This window comes from Sceloporus undulatus, chromosome 5, assembly GCF_019175285.1.
Source record: "Sceloporus undulatus isolate JIND9_A2432 ecotype Alabama chromosome 5, SceUnd_v1.1, whole genome shotgun sequence".
Taxonomy (NCBI): Eukaryota; Metazoa; Chordata; class Lepidosauria; order Squamata; family Phrynosomatidae; genus Sceloporus; species Sceloporus undulatus.
In genome coordinates, this window is record NC_056526.1 from 11269288 (window position 1) to 11289854 (window position 20567).

Here is a 20567-nt window from a genome sequence, read left to right on the forward strand (position 1 = left end):
AATACCTCCACCACCTCTCTAGGCAATTGGTTCCACTGCCAAACAGCAGTCACTGTTGAGATGTTCCTTCTAATGTTCAATCAAAATCTACCCCCCTGTAACTTAAAACCATTAGATCTAGTTCTACCACCTGAGGCAACAAAGAACAAGCCTGCCTCTTCTTTGTGGCTGCCTATGATATATCGAAAGAGTTCAACTTGGTGAAAAGAGGTCTGAGGGGGTGACATGATTTCCCTATTTAAATGAAGTACCCTAAAGTACCAACTGTTTTGATTCCCATGACCAACTTTTCCCTCTGGGTTAGGATCAAGTCAAGGATTGCTGATCTCCTTGTTCCTTCCTCCACCTTTTGAAAAGAAATTATCTGCAAGGCACATTGGGAATTTATTGGCAAGCCTATACTTAGCATAGCTAATCTGCCAGCAGGTATCAGACTAATTGAAGTCCTCTATATCTTTGTTGTTGTTTTTTGTTGCTGTTGTGTGCCTTCAAAGCATTTATGACTCATTATGACCCTATCATGGGTTTTTGTTTTTTTTTTGGGCAAGATTTATTGAGAGGAGATTTGCTATTGCCCTCTCCTGAAGCTGGGAGCATGTAACTTGCCCAAGGTCACCATAACTACCAGTACCTAAATAAACAGCCTTCTTTATTTTCATTGACAGTTTCTTCCTGTTGGTTCTCTAGGATCAATTCTCCCTTTGTTCTATTCTGAAAGTTCTCAAGTTCTCTGGTGGGTTGAAAAGTCTCAACATGGAGCAGCAGTGTGCTGACCTTCTCTTCCAAGAAAGCCACCAAGTTTACACTTGCTGCAAGTGTAGTGGGTGAGGTTTCTGGCAAGAAGGCCAACATTGCACACACGTCACAGCAGGCAATGACTGGTCCTTCTTCCCTCATCCCTGCAGTTATTTTTCCCCACCACTTTTAGACTATAATAATAACTCTTACAGATATAGGTGGCTTTCAAAGATTGAGCTACAAAGACTGAGACAGCAGTTCTATAGAGTTTAGTGGCTTAGCTTACCTTGCCCCCTTAGATCATGTGCTTAGGTAGATAAGATGACCACAAACAAACAAAAGCACCCATTCTAAGACTTCAAAAAAACACAGTCAAAGAGTGAAGGATGACTCTCAAAACACAGCTCACCTTCACTCTCCTTAGAGACTGAACTTCAAAGACTAAGGGGCTAAACAGACTGGCGTTATATGCTGATATGGGGACAGCATGGGCGTAGCATATGCATGCTGGTCACTTGCATGCCAGCATCACTTGTGCACCCGACCGCATGGCAGGGGACACTGCGGCACTCCATTGGTGTGGCATTTATACACGCTGAGCCAAAGGACTGCCAAAAAGCTGCAGTGGCAGCAGCAAGGGTGCCTTTTTGCTAGCGCTAAAAAGAATAGCATTTTGTCGTTCTTTTTAGCACTGGCAAAATGCCAGATCAGATTTGCCATAAATTGGAAGAGCTTTGAGTCAGCATAAGTCAGAAATAACTTGAAGGTACACAACAACATCATAGCCCAGGACTATGGATAGTGGCAAGCTGGGCTATTTGATCTGGGAATAATTTACAGTTGCCATGCAGCTTGGAAATACTTAGAACTAATTGGAAATATTTAGAACTAATTGATTCTGGGTTTTTTTAAACTGTTCCCCCCCCCCCCCCCCCCCGTTTTTAGCACATGTTTCAGCACTGCAGATGGTTAGCATCTTTGAATTGGAGCCGCTGGAAGAATTTGTGGTGGATTTGCACCAGTTCATGTCAGTGGGTGGCATTTACCACTTCAATGCACTGAAGCTCCCACCTCAAGCCAAACAAGTGAAAGGGTGGACCATGGTGCAAGTAAGTTTCATCTTAAAGTGAAATGGGAGAAAGTGGCTGGTATCCTATTAGTGTTGGTGTAGCTATACCATATAGGTAGTGGCAGCAGGCACGAAGCTGTGGATGCTGCAGTTATGAAAAAAGAAATGTAACTGATGAAATGTTTCTAGGTGCCTCAAGGTTTTGTTCCTCTCCCTTCCCACGTTTGTACCATCCTAGAAGAAATGGGGCCATTGGCATAGTGTACCAATAAGATTCCAACCATAATATATTGCTCACAAAATGTATCATCTTTAAGTAGGCAAGGGAAGGGAAAAGCAGGGTGGAAGGCAATAAAGTGTGTACTCAGTGGGGGATGACCACTTCATGACTAGACCAACATTTTATTGCTGCTGTGGTGGTGCTCTGACATTCCAGCGCATGATTCCTACAAGTTCTACACAGCCTGCTCTTGGTTTCTGAACTATGCAGCTTCTGAACTATGCAAGCTTGTTTTCTGCTGCTCCAGAGACTAGGACCCGGAACAATAGATGCAAGCTACAGGAGAAGAGATTCCACCTCAACATTAGGAAGAACATCCTGACAGTAAGGGCTGTTCGACAGTGGAACAAACTCCCTCGGAGTGTAGTGAAGTCTCCTTCTCTGGAGGTCTTTAAGCAGAGGCTGGATGGCCATGTGTCGGGGATGCTTTGATTGAGATTTCCTGCATGGCAGTGGTTGGACTGGATGGCCCTTGTGGTCTCTTCCAACTCTATTATTCTATGATTCTTTAAAATGGCCAATTTTGCTCATGCATAACTCCGCAGAATATCTTACTACCATATATAACTGAATATTAATTGAAAATTTTTAGTCTAAAATTTGACCCTGAAAACTTGAGTTGACTTATCTATGGCTCAGTGCTGGCTTCCCTAGTAGTCAAAGTGAGGTGAAGTGGGTAGCTATGTAGCCTATGCCTATGGAGGCTGCAGAGGAGGGTGCTCTTCCTAGTTTCCTGGAAGATATAGTCTATGCCTCTTAATTCCTCCTCCACCTACCTGGTCACTGCTTGATAAAGAACCCACTCTCTTCACCCTTCACTTTCTTTCCCTCTCTCCCCATGCCTTGCTCATACTGTCTCTCTTCAGCAAAGTTCAGTCCTATCACTTTCCCTTTATGCTCCTCACAGCCCTCCTTTCTTTATATTTCTTCTGTGGCTCTTCTTATAATTCCTGCCTTCCTCATATCTTTACTCAGTTTCCTCCCTCTTGTCTCTCTGCCTTCCATTTCTGTCCGACTCCCACCCTAGTCCTTCATGTCAGTCATGGATAGCTGGCTGTTTTCCTTCTGTTGCCCTGCCTGCTCAGTTTACTACTATCTGCCTATTATTATTATTATTATTAACCTTTATTTATGAAGCGCTGTAATTGCTATCTCTTCTTCTTCCCCATCTACTTCAGCCTCTCTTCTCCTCACCCACACAGTGGACCAAAAACAAGATGCTCTTTGCTGTCTTTCCACATGGGCTCCACGCTCTCTGTGCTCTTTTGCTCCTGCTCATTCTGTTTAGAGGCTGGGCAGTGGCGGAGTGCAAACTGCTATTGACTCTTTTGCTAGCTGCCCAGATAGTCCTCCCTTCCTGGACCCATATTCCACAAACTAAGGCATGTACATTTGTGAATGTCAGCTTTTCCTGGATCTAGGCTAAAATTTGGGTAAATTATCAAACTAAATTTATTTAAAGTATCTATATACCACTCTTCAGCCACAAAGGCACTCATAACAAGTTATATAGATTGTTAATTTGAAAGTTCCTTGCCCTCAGGCTTACAATCTAAAAAGGCATGACACAAAGGAGACGGGAAGGCATGATGGAGCTGTTGCCATATTCTTTGCTTCATCCTGTACATCCATTGTTCCATGCTCGTTTTACTCTCAGTTTATCAATGGATCATAGCAAATTCCATAATTTAGGGCCCCAAACCTTCCCTTGACTTATCCACAAGATTAACTTATAGTTGAGCTTATATCATATATTTTATATGCATATCTGGACTACGATTCTACATCATGGTCTGCATTGTGTAACGTTATGAATTCTCAGCTATGTTGCAACAACATGCTGTTTTCATGAATTGTGAAGAAGCATATCAGGACAACAGCAAGAGTGTTTCAGTGAACATTGGGCTCTCTGATGCACACTGAGCTTTCCTGTTGTGTTCTTGCACTTCCTAACTGGTGTCCAGATGTGGATAGGAGAGCACTCTGATGCATATTGAGCAATGGTGCATCAGTTACTCCATCATTATGCCCATATGTAGTAACTTCAGGGCAGCCCTTAGGGGAATATGAATATCACAAAACTTCTCAATTTTATTTCCTGCACACATAAATCCACTTACAAAGACATTAATTAGTCGCATGTTGAATTCTAGCCATACATTTTAGAGAGACAGATGGAGGGATGTTTTTAGCACTGTCAAATACTGATGAGTTTATTCGGTGTTTCCATGCAAGAATGTGGATGGGTGATTCTTCAAAATGTGCTGGAAATATCCTCACAGTTTTGCCTCTCCTACAAGCTCTCAAATTTCTGCCCCATACTTGAATCCAGTTACCCATGAAACCACAAATCAGTAGTAATTCATCTAGGTTGTGGGGTGGAAGAAGCATCACGTAGAAAGGAATAGATGGCCTTTGGGGTCTCTTCCAACTCTATGATTCTATGATTCTATTCTATGATTCAGATTAAACAAATGTGTTACATGCTTATCTGGCTTGAAATGATCATTGTTGGGGTCCAGGAATTTATATTATTATGGATATCTGTATTCATATTTCCAAGCTAGGAGGAATGAAATTCAGCAATATTATTCAAAGAGTGGGTTCCATTTTCAGACGATCACATTTTACCTTGAGAAATCAATGAACTGAGATTTTTTTTTATAAAAACAATGTTACATTTTTTTTCTTGCCTCCCAAAAGGTGCTGGATACAGGGTTAGAGGTCTGTCCCTACACCGCAGTATGTGAAGAAAATGAAGATCCTTCTCTTATCACTGTAGGAATCACAATCCAGTTGCTTGACAGTGTGATCTTCTTTGAAGAGCCATTGATTGGAAGGTGGAACCCTCACGGTATGATCAAGCTGCAGGCAACTGCTGCAATGAGTTGCTTGAACTTAAATGTCTGTTTATTTTACTATGAGGCTGTGACTACAGCAGATCTTGTGACAGAAGGGGGATTACTTAACCTATGCCAACTAGGGTTTCCAGGCACCTATTCCTTGTTTTGTTCCCAATGTATTCAAAATACATTGAGCAAGTGGAAATAAAGGGGGAACTGTGGGGAGAAATCATAAGAAACAGTTGAGCAAAATCCCCTTGCAAAATTCACCACACACAACACTGTACTATTAATCATTAGTGGCTGATGGCTACCATGTAATTATTATTATTATGTTCGTTATACTACAGTTGGTGGGGAGGCTATATATTTTTTGTATTTGATACCTTTCTTTTGTAATCCGCTTTGATTCCATGAGTAAAAAGCGGAATATAAATAAATAATTTATTATTATTATTATTATTATTATTATTATTATTATTATTATATGTAAATGGGGCCATGAATCCATTCTGAGTTTTGACTAGCTTTAAAAAAAGCTTATCCATTGTGCTGAACAAAAGATTGGGTTCTGTCTCTTGGAAAGGTCCTTTAAAGCTGTCCAAAACCAATACTGTTGGCAGCAGCCCTCACTGTCCTTAACCAGGAAATATGTATGTGCCGAAGGAATACATGGCTCAACTTCAAGATATAGTTACATGTCCTTGCTTTTTCTTTCTTGGCATTGTTAGAGACACATCCTAGGTATTTTTAGACTTTTTGGGGTATTAAAAGTACAGTAGGTCCTCCATATCCATGGATTCTTTATCCACATATTCAACCATCTACAGCTTCAAAACATTCAATATATAAATTCTAAAAAACAAACCATGATTTTGCCATTTTATGTAAGGTACACCATTTTTCTATACCACTGACTGTAATGGGACTTGAACATCCACAGATTTTGGTATCCGTGGTGAGTCCTGGAGCCCACTGTGATTATAATGTTCAGAGGTTGCTACTTAGTATTTCAGTTAGCTCCCAGAGTTGGGGGATCAGCTGCAAAGTTTGGGTTCCTAGCCCCTGGATTCCCAGTATGTGAGAGGAAAAGCACCTGAGAAGTTTTGAAAAGATTTACTGCTGCTGATAACAGGCTAATCCATCTCACAGAGTTGCAGATATAGGGGAATGGAAGCACAAAAGAAATGCACTGGCTCTCATGACAGAGCTATGCTTGGCATGCAAACGTTCCAGGTTCAAATTTTGGTATCTCTAGTTAAAAAGGATGAAGCTGGGAAAGATCTTTCTTGCCCTTTGATCCTAAAGCAAGACTGCTAGTCTGAGCAGATTGAGGGCCTTGTATTTTTTTAATTGTAGTGTTCTTTTAAACTGTAAGCCTCTGTATAGGGTTGCCATAATTGTCCACTAAAACCAGGGACAAAATGTGGAACAAATTCTAGATCAAACTGTAGGACAACTGCAGGACAAAACTCAGCCCAAAATGTAGGACATTTAAGAAAAATGGAGGACCTTAAATGTCCTACAGTTTGGTCTAGAATTTGTCCTACATTTTGTCTCTGGTTTTAGTGGACAATTATGGCAATCCTACCTCTGTAAAATCTGACCTGGTATAAGATCTGGCTATGGCGGCTGGGGATTCTAGGAGATGTAGTCCAAAAAAGGGTTTTCAAGCTCCACTAGTAGCAATGCTGCTTTGTTCTGTTCTTCAAATTGCTTCTGATTTATGATGATCCTATGGCAATCCTATCATGGGGTTTTCTCTCAAAGGGGATTTGCTGGTGCCTTCCTCTTAGGGGGAGAAAGTGTACTTTGCCCAAGGCCATCCCTGAGCAGGGATTTGAATCCCAGAGTCCTATTCCAATAATTAAACTACGACTCCATGCTGGCTCTCAGTAGCAGTGTTGCTGTTCCTCCTAATTGTCCTTTAATATCAAATGATGCCGTTTTCTTTCCATTTCCCCTGTTTAAAAGGCAAATGCTGGAGAACAGATGATATTGGGGAAGTGGTCTACAACATGAAAGAGAAGGAGATCTCTTTCAAAATGAATGGCTTCTTCACCATAACCCTGCTACAGGATGCCCACCTCAACATGCCCTACCAGTCCTGGGAGCTCCGGCCCACTGGCTTGGATGAAGCTGTTTTCACCATCCTCACCACATTTGCTGAACTGCAGATTGAAATCAAGGTATGCTGGTACATCCTACAATCCAGTGCTGTATGTATGTTTTTTCCTGGGAGTGAATCTCATTCACTGCAGTGGCCTTAGATGTTGCAGGTTGGGTGTGCATGTGTGTGTCAGAGGAGCAGGCAACTGTCAGGGGTTAGGGAGACACACTGGTCCTTCAGGAGACCTTGGAGGGCTTCACTTCCTTGATGTACTTCTCCACAGAGGAGAAAATAATTTTGGCTTCCAAGTGGCCTCTAGAGGTGTTGAGTCCCATTTTTGTACTTTGCACATGTACAGAGAAGCACTTCCATGCATCTGTGCTTTGCATGTTGCAGGACTCATTGTTGTTGCTTCTACAACTCTGTGTGAAAATTCTTTCAGGTATTTTGACACATGTACAGAGAGCCAGCATGGAGTAATGGTTTGTGTATTGGAGTATGACTCTGGATACCAGGGTTCACATCTTTGTTCAGCCATGTAAACCCACTGGGTGATCTTAGGCAAGTCATACTCTCTTTACCTCAGGGGATGACAATGGCAAACCCCCTCTGAAGAAACTTGCCAAGGAAACCCCATGATAGGTTCACCATAGGAATGCCATAAGTTGGAAACTACTTGAAGGCACACAGCATTAACTGACACCATATACAGTAGGTGTCCAGTGTTTTATCAGAAGAAAAATTAAATTTAGTAATCTTGGCTTCTGAACATATTTGAAGGAGTTTCAAGTAGATAGTCGCACAGCATATTTGACTTCATTAATAGTTCAAATCAGTATAGCAGGATGACTTGCACAATACAGTATACATTCACTGCCTAGTCACTGTTGTTAAGTTTGTTCAACTTATTTTGTATATGGAAAATACTATGTTTTAAATTAATTTGCTTTTGGCAAATCTCACAACATTCTAATTAAAAGGCACCAGCTGTGGGTTATTTTGTCTATTTTTTAAAAAAAAATCCACAAAAGCCTCTTTTATAGAGACCAATATCCAAACCCTTCTCCCTCCCAGTGAAAATTATGTCAGCACACCAGTGGTGAGGCACGTATCCCAGTTGCCAGAAATGTACTCTAGAATAATCAATGCAGTTAATTTCATTGCTCACATATCCCTCTATTTTGCTCCGAGACAGGTCAACCAGTGCATGTTAGCCACAATCACCACAATGGAAGATACTGATCTCCTCTCTGAGATTAGGGGGAAATGGATGACACCACTGGCCCTTTTGCTAGCTCTGAAACGGGCTGGAATGAATATCTTCCCAGCTGAATATTCCCCCAAATACGTCAGCGTGAACAAAAAAGTAAGAGACCAGATGGCTTTACATAGGGTGCTTTTACACATTGTGACAAGCCAGGGATCTTTGGGATCCCTTTGGATCAGCCTTCGGTTAGAAATGTACTGTACACATTAATTGTGCATGTATTTAATTTTTATCACTGTGGAGGTTGGCAGGCACATCGCCACTTTGTATTTATCAAAGCACCTCCATGGCCAACTTGTGCCAGGCTGGGAATGAGAGGGGTCACAGCACATCTGGCTATGTCCCCGTAACTAGATGTGAAGAGATTGTCTCAGCTGCTGCAACTTCTGGAGGACCTCATCAAAATTCAGTGGCTATTTGTAATCTGGCTAGAGGGACATAGCCAGATACTACTGCGACTTCTCCTGCTTCCTCCCAGCCATAGATTGCAGGGCTACAGTAGATCCGACGCCTACTGTAAATGAGTGTAGTGCTAACTCTGCATATGGAACTATAGGCTATGACAAACCATGTTGGATTGAGCCCATTGTCTGTTTCTTTTCATAAAATAGAAACCAATTGCCTTTGATGGTAGAAGTGTGTGAGGAGGGCATACAGGAGAGTTATCCCATGTAGGTTGTACTAGGTTACAAGATCTAAATTCAGTGCAGTATTGCGAAGCAACTGGAAGCTTCTCTTTTCTCATACAAAACTTCCAGTATTGAAAGCAAAATTGTGTTGATTTTCCCTACACTCATCACATATGATGCCATTTTTCTGGTATCCTTAACCAGTGCAGTGGAGTGAATGGCTAAGAGAGAGGACTTTTGCAGTGGTGGCACCCCACTCAGTTAAATCTTATATTATGAGGTTTTCACTCCAGGTGAAGACCTTTCTCAGACTTTAAAGGATTTACTCCACCTGCTGACTTAAGTTTAATGTAATATGTAAATAATTTGGGATTGTGTGCATGTTTATTTTTGGATGTTACACAAGGAGCTATTCACAACCTCCTTGTGCAGTCTCCAATGCTTTTTTTTTTTTGTAGCAGAAAAAGCCTGGGGTGCAGACATGGCCATTTACTGGCTGGCAGGAGATGAACACACAACCCCCATCCCAGCTTCAGAAATGAGAAAGATAAAGAGATTGTTCTGCCATATCTCCACCAACTTTCTGGAGAGCTGAAAGAGCAACCTCTTTTCTCTTTCCTGGTTGCCTCCCTCATTCCTGCCCAGGAAACAGCATAGCACTCAGTGGAAGGATGGAGCTGTATGTGTAGAGCATATGCACCATCTGTTTTAATCTAGGATCTTGGCCATAGGAATGAAATTCTGTCTCTTCCTCTTTACCTTGGGTCGGCTTACCCTCCAAATCAAATATAAGAGTGAAACCGCAGGCCTACTTGTCTTATGCACCAGCAATCATGTTCTTTGCTTCCAGATATCTACTGAAAAGAGAAGGTTTTGGGTGCAGGGAATTACTCATTATCAGTCTTCTGTTTTTATCATCTTGCTTTACATAGTTACTATTAGCGGAAGTCACTACTTATCAGCAAATGGCTCTTGTTGCATCTGCTTTTGCCTTCAGCTGGAGCAAGTGGAACTTGGAGAGTGGCGATGATAATGTGGTCTTTAAGGTGAGCATAGGTTATTCCTTTATGTACATAACACTTCTATTTTCTGCCATTTCTCTGAAACCCATTGAATCCCTTTTGTATCATCTGTTTTCATGTTAAAAGATTTATTTGTGCACTTTCCTTATTGTACACCTTTAATATACTTTCCCCCACTAAAGCATTTGTGTTTATTTTTCAGCTGTACACATTTTTAGCCATTTGTGTTTTCTTACTATATGTATTATTCTGTGCAAATGAAACATATCACAAAGCCTTGCAAATGTGTGAATCTGAGGCATTTTTTGGGGGGAGGCATTTCTAAAAATCTAGAAGGCTGATGACTCCGGCCTCAGCTTTACAAATCCCTAACAGTTTTTTTGTAGAGAAAGACAAGCTGGTTAAACAGGTTTCTGTGTAAAATATAGATATGTGCTTAAATGTCTCAACCCACAGTGCTGCAAATAAGAAACAAAGTATAATGGGGCAAGTACGGTTCTTAAAAAATAATCCAGAGTTAATATTATTATTAAATCTTTACCTTCCACTTGGAAGAAGGTGGTGTGCAAAACTCAGTGCAGAGACCAGTGGTGGTACAGTAGAAGAGGTGGAGCTTTTGCCAGGGTTGAGGTTCTTCACATGTTCCTAATTCACTATTGCCCAAAGACAACTCCAGTAAACACTGGGTTTAGAGTGGAAAGGAGCTTCTTCCCATCTTTATTCCAAAAGACAAAACACTTTTGCCCAACATGCTGCAGTTCTAACAAGATGGTATTTGCTCTTTGTTGTAGGCCTGTGAACACCTGACCCAAGAACCAATAACAGATGGAGAGTGGGCTCTTTATATGTTCAGTGGGCAAAGAGCTCAGAGGCTCGAGATTACAGAGGAGAGTCAAGTCTTCTCCAAAAATATTGCAGAAGACACAGAATTCCACTCCACTCTTTACCATTTGATCAGAGATGCCAGCAGTGAGGAAGGGATGGAGAGAGTCAATCATACCCACTACCTTTTCATAGATGCAGTGTACCACCTTCTCCTTGCTACTAAGGTGCTAACATACTCTTAAGACGCCACGTTGCCACTTAAGAACTTTATTGAGTTGAGGACACTCCTGTCAATAAAATAAGAGGTTGAAATCTGCAACAGGTTCATATTTCAGATTTTTAAAAAAAATAAATATCTTAATTCTTAAAGTCATTTACAGACAAGCCCTTCCCAAGGATTTCTTAAAACATATTTTCCAAGCTCTTCAGTAGGACCAGAGAGGGAAAAAGACATTTAAAAAAAAAAAAGATGATACACTCGCTGTGTTGGGAAAAAGAAAGAAAGAAAGAACTCAATTTCATTTGGAAGAACTGTATTGCCAGAAACTATCTATTAAGGCAAAGTCCCCAGAACTATTAAGATGTTGTGTATCAAAGCATCACCCATCTATGTACAAAATCATGTTGAAATCAAAAAGTTTGAACTATCCTCTTCTCACTAGTGCATTCAAGAACTAGGCCACACTGGTTTCTCAGAGAGGTGATCAGAGCAACCCTTTTGAAATTCCACCAGTGGCTTATACAGGAGGTGGACCCTGATGCTGGAGTCCAGTATATGGCCATAACAGCTGCTGCATCGAAGTCCAAGCATCACCAGTCCCAACAGGAGCAGCTTGAGTAGGGCTTTGGAATGGAAAGCCCATGATGAAAATGGAAAGAACGGCAATCAACGCAGCTGCGATGACGGAAATACAGAGAACCTTGCTAACCCTGCAGAAGGACATCCTAAGAGATGAGGCACAAGAAAGAAACCTGGCGCACCTATAGAAAATAAAAGGCAGGAAAGAAATTGGCATGCAGTGTTTTTCACTAGGACTTATTTGCACTGACAATTGAATGTTGACATGATATTCCACTGACACAGCTGTGTATATATGTACCTACAGGACTCAGACTGCTTGAGCAAAATTATGAAAAACCATGCAATGAGAACCTAACAAATGTGATTTGTTTTCATTTATAAAAATTTGGTTTTCAAAAGCTTTAATGCATCCATAAATTATTCCTCCAAGCAGCCATCTAAGTTAGGACTAGACCCAGGTTTTGTCCCCAGTGCACAATTATAGCAGTTTGACACCAGTATAAGTGCCATAGCTCCAGCCTAGGGAATCCCTGGGATTTTTAGTTTGGGGAGGTTCTTCAAATTCTGTTAGAGCTTGCTGGTGCTGAAACTGAGGGGAAGAAAGAAGAGCACTCTAGTAGAGAAGTCTAGGCAGCTCCATCAAATTACAAAACCCAGGATTCTATAGGATGCAGGCTTCACAGTTAAAGTGGTAAAAAAACAGCTTTAATTGTGTAGTATGGCTACACCGCCAGAACTGACAAAAAAAAGAAAAAAGAAAAGAAAAGAAAGAATCAAAACCAATAATGACCAGACAGCCAGTTCTACTTTTGATTTGAGGTTCTCAGTGGTTTTAGAGACAGAGAGGATAGGCCTGCTACATGCCAAAAAAGCTACTCTTGAAGTCCTCTGGGAGCAGAATTTTTTTTAAACTGTTTTGTGTGGAAACAACTGAGGGCTTTTATGAAGGCTTTGGGCAGCACAAGAATTTCTTTGAGGGCACACTTCATGTACCCTTTTCCTATAGTTTGAGGCAGAAGGGCAAATGGTGTTACCATGACATGAAATAGGCACCCAAGGAGGAAGGATCAGTTTCTGTGTCAGGCACAGAAGTCCTACAATTTAGCACAGGGGTGTAGTTGGATTACAACTCCCAATATCTCTCACACAGCCTATTCTGATTGATGAATTACAGTTCAATAACATCTAGAGGGTTACAGGGTGCAGTCACCTGAAGTTCAAGGAGATACAGGCATAGCTGCGGGGGGGGGGGGGGGAGATAGTTTTGTAATGTCAGGGCAACCAGAAAAAAGGTCATTCTGTTTTCTGCATATGTCGTAATGCCACAGGTTAAGGTAATATTTAGTAGAGGCCTCTGTCAGCAGGAAGATGAATTTACATCAGGAGAAAACCCAAGAACCTTCCTGGGTCAGATGAGTGATCAACCTAATTCATCCCTTTCCCCATGGTGGCCAAAATGGGTACCTCCAGGAAGCAAACAGGCAAGATATAAAGGCAACAATCCCTCCCTGGTGTTGGTCCCCTGTAGATAGCAGTCAGTAGCATTCTACCTTTGAACTACTGTACCAGTATCACTTGACAGTCAAAACCTTGAATTTGTTGACTCCTCTTTCAAAGCCTAGTAGCCATCCCAACGCTTCTTGCACAACCTGGGATCATAAGAATACATGAACCTCCCTATCATATTATGTTGGAGAAGCCCAAGTTCTCCCAGGTTTGCCACTTCAGTTCTTTTTGGACCACCGCTTCTCCCAACTGATTTAAGAACGGTAAGAATGGTTCTGAACAAAGTCATCTGGTAGTAAACTTATGAAAATGAGCTCCGAAAGAGAACTCTTAGTACATGCTCTTCTCAGTCGGCTTATTCACAAGACTCTTGACTATTACCGCTCTATAAAATTGTGATCCACGGGCCTTTTTTATTCCAGCAGATCTGTCTTGTTGCTTACAAGTCCACTTAAACTGGATTAAACTGGAAGGAGGCCCATTCATGATGACCACTGATTCACTGCTGACTTGGGGTCCATTCACACTACACTGTAATAGCACTATGATTCCACTTTAACTGCCATAGAGTTTGTAATTTGGTGAAGCCCTAAAACTCTGTTGCTAAGCATTCTAAATGCCCTTCCCTAAATCCTAGGATTTCATAGACAGTTGTATGGCAGTTAAAGTGGGATCATGGCACTATAACTCTGTAGAGTCAAAGGGCCTTCAGGTTCAGTACCTACAAAATCTAGTAGTTGTCCTAGAATGAAAGAATGCACTGTTTTGTTTAATCACTTACAATGAATGCAGCCTCCATTTGGGTGGGTTGTTTTCCTTCTCACTCATCTTCTGTGCCTTGTTTCCCCGTAGCTCTGAAACTGCTGGTTCCAAGGGGACATTTCTAGTAACAGAGAGATTGGATTAATGGGAAAGTCCATTAATATCCCTATACACCATGTTTTAACAAGAGGTTTTCTTGGTGTATCACAATGCACCTTCCCTTTTTATGTGTTCATCTGATTTAGTACACCCTTCTGTGCTTAAATATTTTGGTTTCATCTCACTCGCAGGCTGTGAAACATCTCTATATCTAGCATCGTATTATTTTTTAACCTAAAAGTATTTTTCTTTCAGGACATTCTGTTTTTCCATTCCAAAGAATTTTATTCCATATTGCCCCTCCCCCCCACCGCCAGTCAAACTGGCTCCTAGGGCAGATTTCAAAGAAAAACATAATCTTGCATGGAAGCATATAGTGAAATTACCATTAAAATCACAAAAAACTAACAACAAATAGCAGCAATTGGATATTATTAACAACTTTAGCATTATGATCTAGATCAGGTGAGAAACCTATGAACCTCCAGACACTTTGAACTCCCAGAGACCTCAGCCAGCAGAGCAGATCCAGCAGAGCAGATGGCAAGGAAGTGCAGTACCTGAAGTTAAAAACATCAGGAGTATCAAAGGTTCTCATCCTTAGTCTAGGTTATTAGCCTAAATCACAAATAGTCTGCCATTATCCACAATTTTACTTTCTGTGGTTTCAATTTCCTATGGTCAGCCACAGTCTGAAAATATTACATAGTCCTCCTTATCTGTGGTTTTGCTCTCTGCAGTTTCAGTTACTCACAGTCAACCACAGTCTGAAAACTTTACTGGTTTAGGGTTGAGTACTATCTGTGGTTTCAGGCACTTACTGGGGGTCTTGGAACACACCCCTCTTGGATAAGGGGTAACTACTGAACCTTGATAAAAAAATTAAAGTTAGGAAACAACACAGGTTTTTCTAAGAATATTGATGTTCATAGAAATGTTTGTAGAAAGAAAATTGAACAAGCTGGCTAAAGGAACTTCTGTGGAATTGAGTTGTACAGAAAGGATGTCAGGAAGAATGGGTGTCCTTGAATGTGGAAGGTATGTATGTATGTTTAAAAAACCCCTGAAAACCTCAAACCTTACAAAGAGTCATATGGAAGAAGGGGCTCTTTCACAATGTTTCCACTTAATGTTCTTGAAACAAGAACCTAGTAGACTTTGTTACTCAAACATCTGTACTTTGACAAGGGGATAAAACACAAACTTTGTTCCTTGATGATTCCATGAAACACATTCTGGAGTCTGCTAGACAGATCCTGGAACCTACTCAGTCTTCTTGTGTCCGGCTGAACAAAGACCATCCTTTCTACATGAAGCATGGGTGCACCCGTGGAGAAAGCTATGCAAACTAATACAATGCTAGTATTTTATTTCCTGCACACTAAAAATGAGCCAAGTTTACTCTTTACAGGCTTAAAAGTATCTCAGGGAGAACACAGGAGTCATACAGCATCTCTCACTTTAGAGCCAGAGGCTCAGCAGATTATGTGGCTGGGCTGGAGTTAAATTCTCATGCCAGTCAAGCACATGACAACACAATTCAATTGTTCTATCACTCAAACCACTCCAAATGGTTTCCAGATGTTCTTCAGGTATGAATATAAAAAGGCCAGCAGAGGTGATCAAAGATCTGTCTTGTTCAGTATCCTATTTCTCACAGTGTCTGACAGCCAGAGGAAAGGTCATAGTCAGAATATCCTTCAAGACCAATGGCCATCTACCCTGTTGTTCCCTTTCATTTATTATCAGCATGCTGGTAGAAATGAGAAGGACCACCTTCATAAGACACAGCAAACCATTGTGTGGTTGGGATTTAGTTTCCCCACCTCTATTAATAAACCTTGATTTGTTAACTAGCCACAAACCACAATATTGATTGAAACAGGATCTGCTAAAAATGGCAAAAGAAAAAAGAAACTGGAAATGGGAAAGGCAAATGGTAGTATGTGTTTAGTTCTCTGCCCTGCAATTTGTGGCTTAAGCAACAAACCATGATTAAACACAGACAGTGTCTTAATTTTGATATGAAATGATAGCCAGAGAGTTCCACTGAAAGTGTTAAACCTGAGCTGGCACTATTCTCCCGCACCAATACTTGGGCATAGTGTATACCGTAAGTTGGTGCTGGTTTAAGTTTAGGGCCACTCACTTGCATAAATTGAACTCATAGAAGCCACAGAAAGACTTACTCTGGCTCAGGCTGGTCTTCCTCTGACTCTGTCCAGGAAGGTGAACTCACATAGCGCTGTAGCAAAGGCCGCTTCTCACCTTGTTTTGCTCCTACTAAGCCCCTGTTGAAAGAAGTGGGATTTCTTTGCTATACTTATGCAGCACAGACTACCCCCTTACATAATTTTAAAATGTCGAGTTGGGTCAGGGTGGTAGAGAAAAGAAACAAGTAGGTGCTTCTCAGTAGAAAAGATTTGGGCTCATCACAGAAGGGCTGAACTAAATTGTCTGGGAGCACTATTTACCAATCCACTGCATAATATGCAGCTCAACAATAAGGGCCAGTGCAGTCCTGTGGTTAGAGTACCTTAGGAGGGGTTACAGTAGTATTAAAAATGGCTTATGATTACAACAAAATGTAGATGATCTAACATAAGAAAATACTTTCAAGCCCAAGATTCTTTTTACTTGGAATGTTTAATTTTGAAACTAAAGTTGAGAAGGAAAGTAGTGAACTCTGTTGTCATGTAGTAACAGCTGCAAAAATTCTCCTGGCTAAGTACTGGAAAACATCAAATACTCCTATGGAGGAGGAGGGGATAGAAAAACTTCTAGATGTAGCTGAAATGGATAAACTGATACTTGAAGGAAAAGCCAACAGTAAGTTTATCAGAGATTGGGACAAATTTCAAGTCTACTTGAAACAAAGATGTGTCAATCTGACTGTTTCGGGATGTGTTGATTAATGTTTCAGTTTGATTTATGCTATCCATGGGACAGTAGACTATGTACTAGTTTTTCCCCCCCTAAAAATATTGAAAAGTAAAAAATGGGGAAAATTTATTTACAATTTCTCCTTTTATTTTTCTAAGGAAGATTTACAAAAATAGATGATTCTAGCTTTCATTTTGTCATTTGGGCAGTCTTTTAGTTAACAGTCTTGTTAATGTGTTTTTGTATATGTACTTGTGTTATATATGAAATTGTGTGTAATAGAGGGTTTTATATGTGAGTGAATGTTTTTTTTATTTATAGAACATGTTCTGTTGCATATGTGCCAATAATCAATATTTTTTTTAAAAAAGAGTACCAAAGGAGGCCCTGAGTTTTGATCCCTTTTCAGTCATAACATCTATGACCTCAGCCAGCTACTGATTGCTTAATATATTCTGAAGTTGTTGTTCTCATAAAGACAGGTCATACATTTGTAGTTCATTTTAAGCTCCTCCAAATGATTGGCAGGATTATAAAGAGTGGCACACATAAAAATTCTCACTTTTTACTGCCTGAATTACTGTGCCAGGGGCAGGATTAGCCATGAATTTGTTTGACCTCTGCCATGTTAATGTGTGGCTTAAGCAACAATCCACAGTTAATGCAACTCATGTGTTACTGATGACATGCAACTATATCCAGAGGTTTAGAATATTTTAAGTGTAGATATTAAAACCGGGGTAAAAACTAATAATCACAAATTGGTTTAATCAGACCATTGGGAATTAAGACACTAAGCTGGGTCCAAGGGGGTCTCTTCCAACTCTATGATTCTATGATATGTTGAAGGCACTGAATCTATCACAGGAAAAGCTTGTCTTGGAGGAAGGAAGATGGTGGTGAGGATGAAAACCTGCTGTGATAGTAGAGCTTGGAATTAATGTGTTGTTAGTAATGGCATTACTGATGACATGTTACTTTCAGTGTGGCAACAACTGCAGAATTCCAGTGCCTTTGTACCATAAAAAAACAGCCATGTTACTTTGTCCTGTAAAATGAGGCTGAGTAAGTCAGTTTTATATCCGTTTCTCTCTAGCTTGCACATTCATACACAAACATGCATACACACAATCCTATCAGGTTTACCAGCTTGAGCGTCTGTTGAATTTATCAGTCCTCTCACTTCCATCAGTTTCATTTAGCTGACCCTTGGAAGAAATGAAGAACAGAAGAGTTCAACATGGATTTCCTCAATACATTTAGGACAATAAACTCTCAGTACTGGAAAGTGCCTACATACCAGTGGCAAAACAGTGACAGCCTTTAACGTATTCCTAGGCATAGGTGCAATGCTAACTCTGCGTAGAGATGATGGCTACACAAAATAAGAGATACTACTTGGTGGGTTATGCATTTGACGAGAGATCCTTGTAGTTTCTACACAAAAGGCATTGCTCAAAGTGCAACTTCCAAAAAGCTTTGCAGTTATTCAAGAGGCCCACATATAACTCTTCAGATGTACAAGACTCCAAGCTTGTATAAACAGGTGCTCCTTGTGAGCAGGATCTACCAAAGTAGACGTAATGTGAATAATGTATCCAGACACTTCTCCACAGCTAATAGCATATACTCCCATCACATCATCATAATCACATTCCCTCCATGTCCCCTACACTTCCACCATAACAGTCAATGATACAGCTTAGAGGTAGGAAGACTCAGAGCAAAGCGATGATCACAATGACACAGTAAGTAAAATTAGACATTGAAACAGGTGTAAGGGACTAATGGCTTCCAGATATCATTGGATTACAACGGTCAGTGGGCCACACATATCCTGCTTTCCATCATGCCTATGCCCCTCTGTGTTGTAGGTGTTAACTTTGGGTTGCCTTGCCCCTCCAACAAAGGTGCGTCTCCCCCACCTTCAGCTAGCCTTAAAATTGAAAATTATTCTCTCTGAAGGCTTTACACAAATGGTGGGGTGATTCTTCATCTGGGGTTCACTTTGTGTGTGCAGTGGAGAAATGAGGGCCACAGTGGGCTTTGGCAGATGGCATGTGGGCTACACAGTTCCCAGCCCTGGATTATAACATGTGCCATTCCTCCACATTAGCTATGCTGGCTATGGTTGATGGGAATTGTAGTCTAACAATATCTGGGAAACCACAAGTTGACTTCACCTAAAAAAAGAGAAAGATGGACATACACTTATCCTTTTAAGCAGTAAGGACATGTTGCTAGTTTGATATTCTGTCGATGTGGAACAGAGTTTGGAAAAAACTTTTTTGGGGGAAAGCAACTCACAGAATCACTGGTAGATTCTGGTAGTGGAAATTCAAAATGTTTTTTCCAGGCTCTGGTGCAAGAATACAAGCAAAATTATAATCAATTTAAAATCCAGAGATTACCTATTCCTCTACACATAAAATCAGTGGCATATCTATGTAGATTATTGGAAGCACAAAAAGCATCTCTTTAACCCAATTTCTTTTTTAAAAAACTGCTCAAAAGTTATTGCAAGATGTTTCCCAGTTCCACTGCAGAGAGCCATCTTTGAAGGGCTTCAATACTTTTCAAAAAAAGAAAGCCACCGTATGATTGGAGTTACATGTCAGATGGACATTCCAAAATCTTGCATGGCAAAAGCCAGATTGTTTTGAGACATGTAATTAAATGCATTAAATTTCAACAGTTTTGCCCCAAAGGCCTTTAAACTAGAAACTGGGTTGCAGATGAACAAGCAGGACAGACGAAAGCAATAAATAAGCAAGGCACACAGCAGCAGCTTTACATCTTGATTACTAGTTCCTGCTTAGCACTGATCTGAGCTTTTCTGTCTGTTCCTTGAAGAAAATTAGGCCTAGAGTGGCAGCACCCTCATCCCCTCCAAGTGTTTTCATTCCCCATTGAAATCCATAGGACCTGCCTTTTTTAGACTGCACCCATCATTTATACATCTCAGGTTTCTCTTAAACCATGAGGACTAGCGGTAAAAATGACTTCTCAGCAGACCAGCAGGCAATATACTTTAGCCTATATTTTTTATTCTTGAACTAGTATTCTATTCTGGAGATCAAGGTGAATGACATGTGTAATCACAAGCTACTTTTACAGTCTGTATAACCCTCAGTCTATCCTGGCATTCACTTGTAGATAGGGAAAGTAAATACACAGGGCAAAAGCTGCTGTTGGCTGCTGTAACAGATGCTGTAAGGTGTTTGCTTTTACCCACATGATGTTTCTGTTGTCCCTGATCATTCAATGGCAGTTTGCAGCACTAGCAGCAACATTTCATTCCCACTCAAAGGGATATTTTTTAAAAAAATCCAATGGACTGTATAGTTTTATAGTTATGGTTCATACTGAGTTCCTTGACTATTTCATTGCCAGGGGTGGGAGCAGACTTTCATTACAGTTCCATTAAGGGTTTCTTTGGAAAAAGAAGGCACGCCCATTCTGGATCTCCACAATCACAGCAGTGAGCAAATGCATAGTGAGGAGATCTGCATACTGAATGGCCAAGTTGCGTACTGCAGTGCTGTGAGAGCTGGCCAAGGTACCTACAACAATTATAGCCTTTTACAGGAACCAAAATCAGTTTGGATTTGGAGCTGACATGAAGAGATGGTACAGTCGGCCCTCCATATCCACAACTTGAAAATATTTTTGTAAAAAATACAGATTCCAAAAGCAAGCTTTGATTTCACCATTTTATGTGATGGACACCAA

The 20567-nt window shown here is 40.7% G+C and overlaps 3 protein-coding genes across 7 annotated transcripts in view; 1 reads left to right on the forward strand and 2 right to left on the reverse strand.

Annotated features, from left to right (window-relative positions):
• DNAI7 (dynein axonemal intermediate chain 7) overlaps positions 1–11025 on the forward strand; it is a 25665-nt gene extending 14640 nt beyond the window's left edge. For 4 of the 5 annotated variants that reach the window (XM_042469873.1, XM_042469872.1, XM_042469875.1 and 1 more), the window contains 6 exons: positions 1684–1847; positions 4791–4941; positions 6905–7119; positions 8236–8406; positions 9869–9982; positions 10750–11025. In XM_042469873.1, the coding sequence (XP_042325807.1) occupies positions 1684–1847; positions 4791–4941; positions 6905–7119; positions 8236–8406; positions 9869–9982; positions 10750–11025 (1091 nt within the window). The remainder of the gene's footprint in view (positions 1–1683; positions 1848–4790; positions 4942–6904; positions 7120–8235; positions 8407–9868; positions 9983–10749) is intronic. The other variant, XM_042469876.1, reaches the window with a different exon arrangement.
• Positions 1–20567, reverse strand: part of USP6NL (USP6 N-terminal like) — a 681049-nt gene that overhangs the window by 404847 nt on the left and 255635 nt on the right. The gene's annotated exons all lie outside the window — the stretch shown is intronic.
• IRAG2 (inositol 1,4,5-triphosphate receptor associated 2) overlaps positions 10936–20567 on the reverse strand; it is a 48457-nt gene continuing 38825 nt past the window's right edge. The window contains exons 30-34 of the mRNA XM_042469869.1: positions 18136–18210; positions 17982–18043; positions 16142–16243; positions 13873–13974; positions 10936–11070 (exon numbers count right to left, since the gene is read on the reverse strand). Of these exons, the coding sequence (XP_042325803.1) occupies positions 11022–11070; positions 13873–13974; positions 16142–16243; positions 17982–18043; positions 18136–18210 (390 nt within the window). The 3' untranslated portion in view covers positions 10936–11021. The remainder of the gene's footprint in view (positions 11071–13872; positions 13975–16141; positions 16244–17981; positions 18044–18135; positions 18211–20567) is intronic.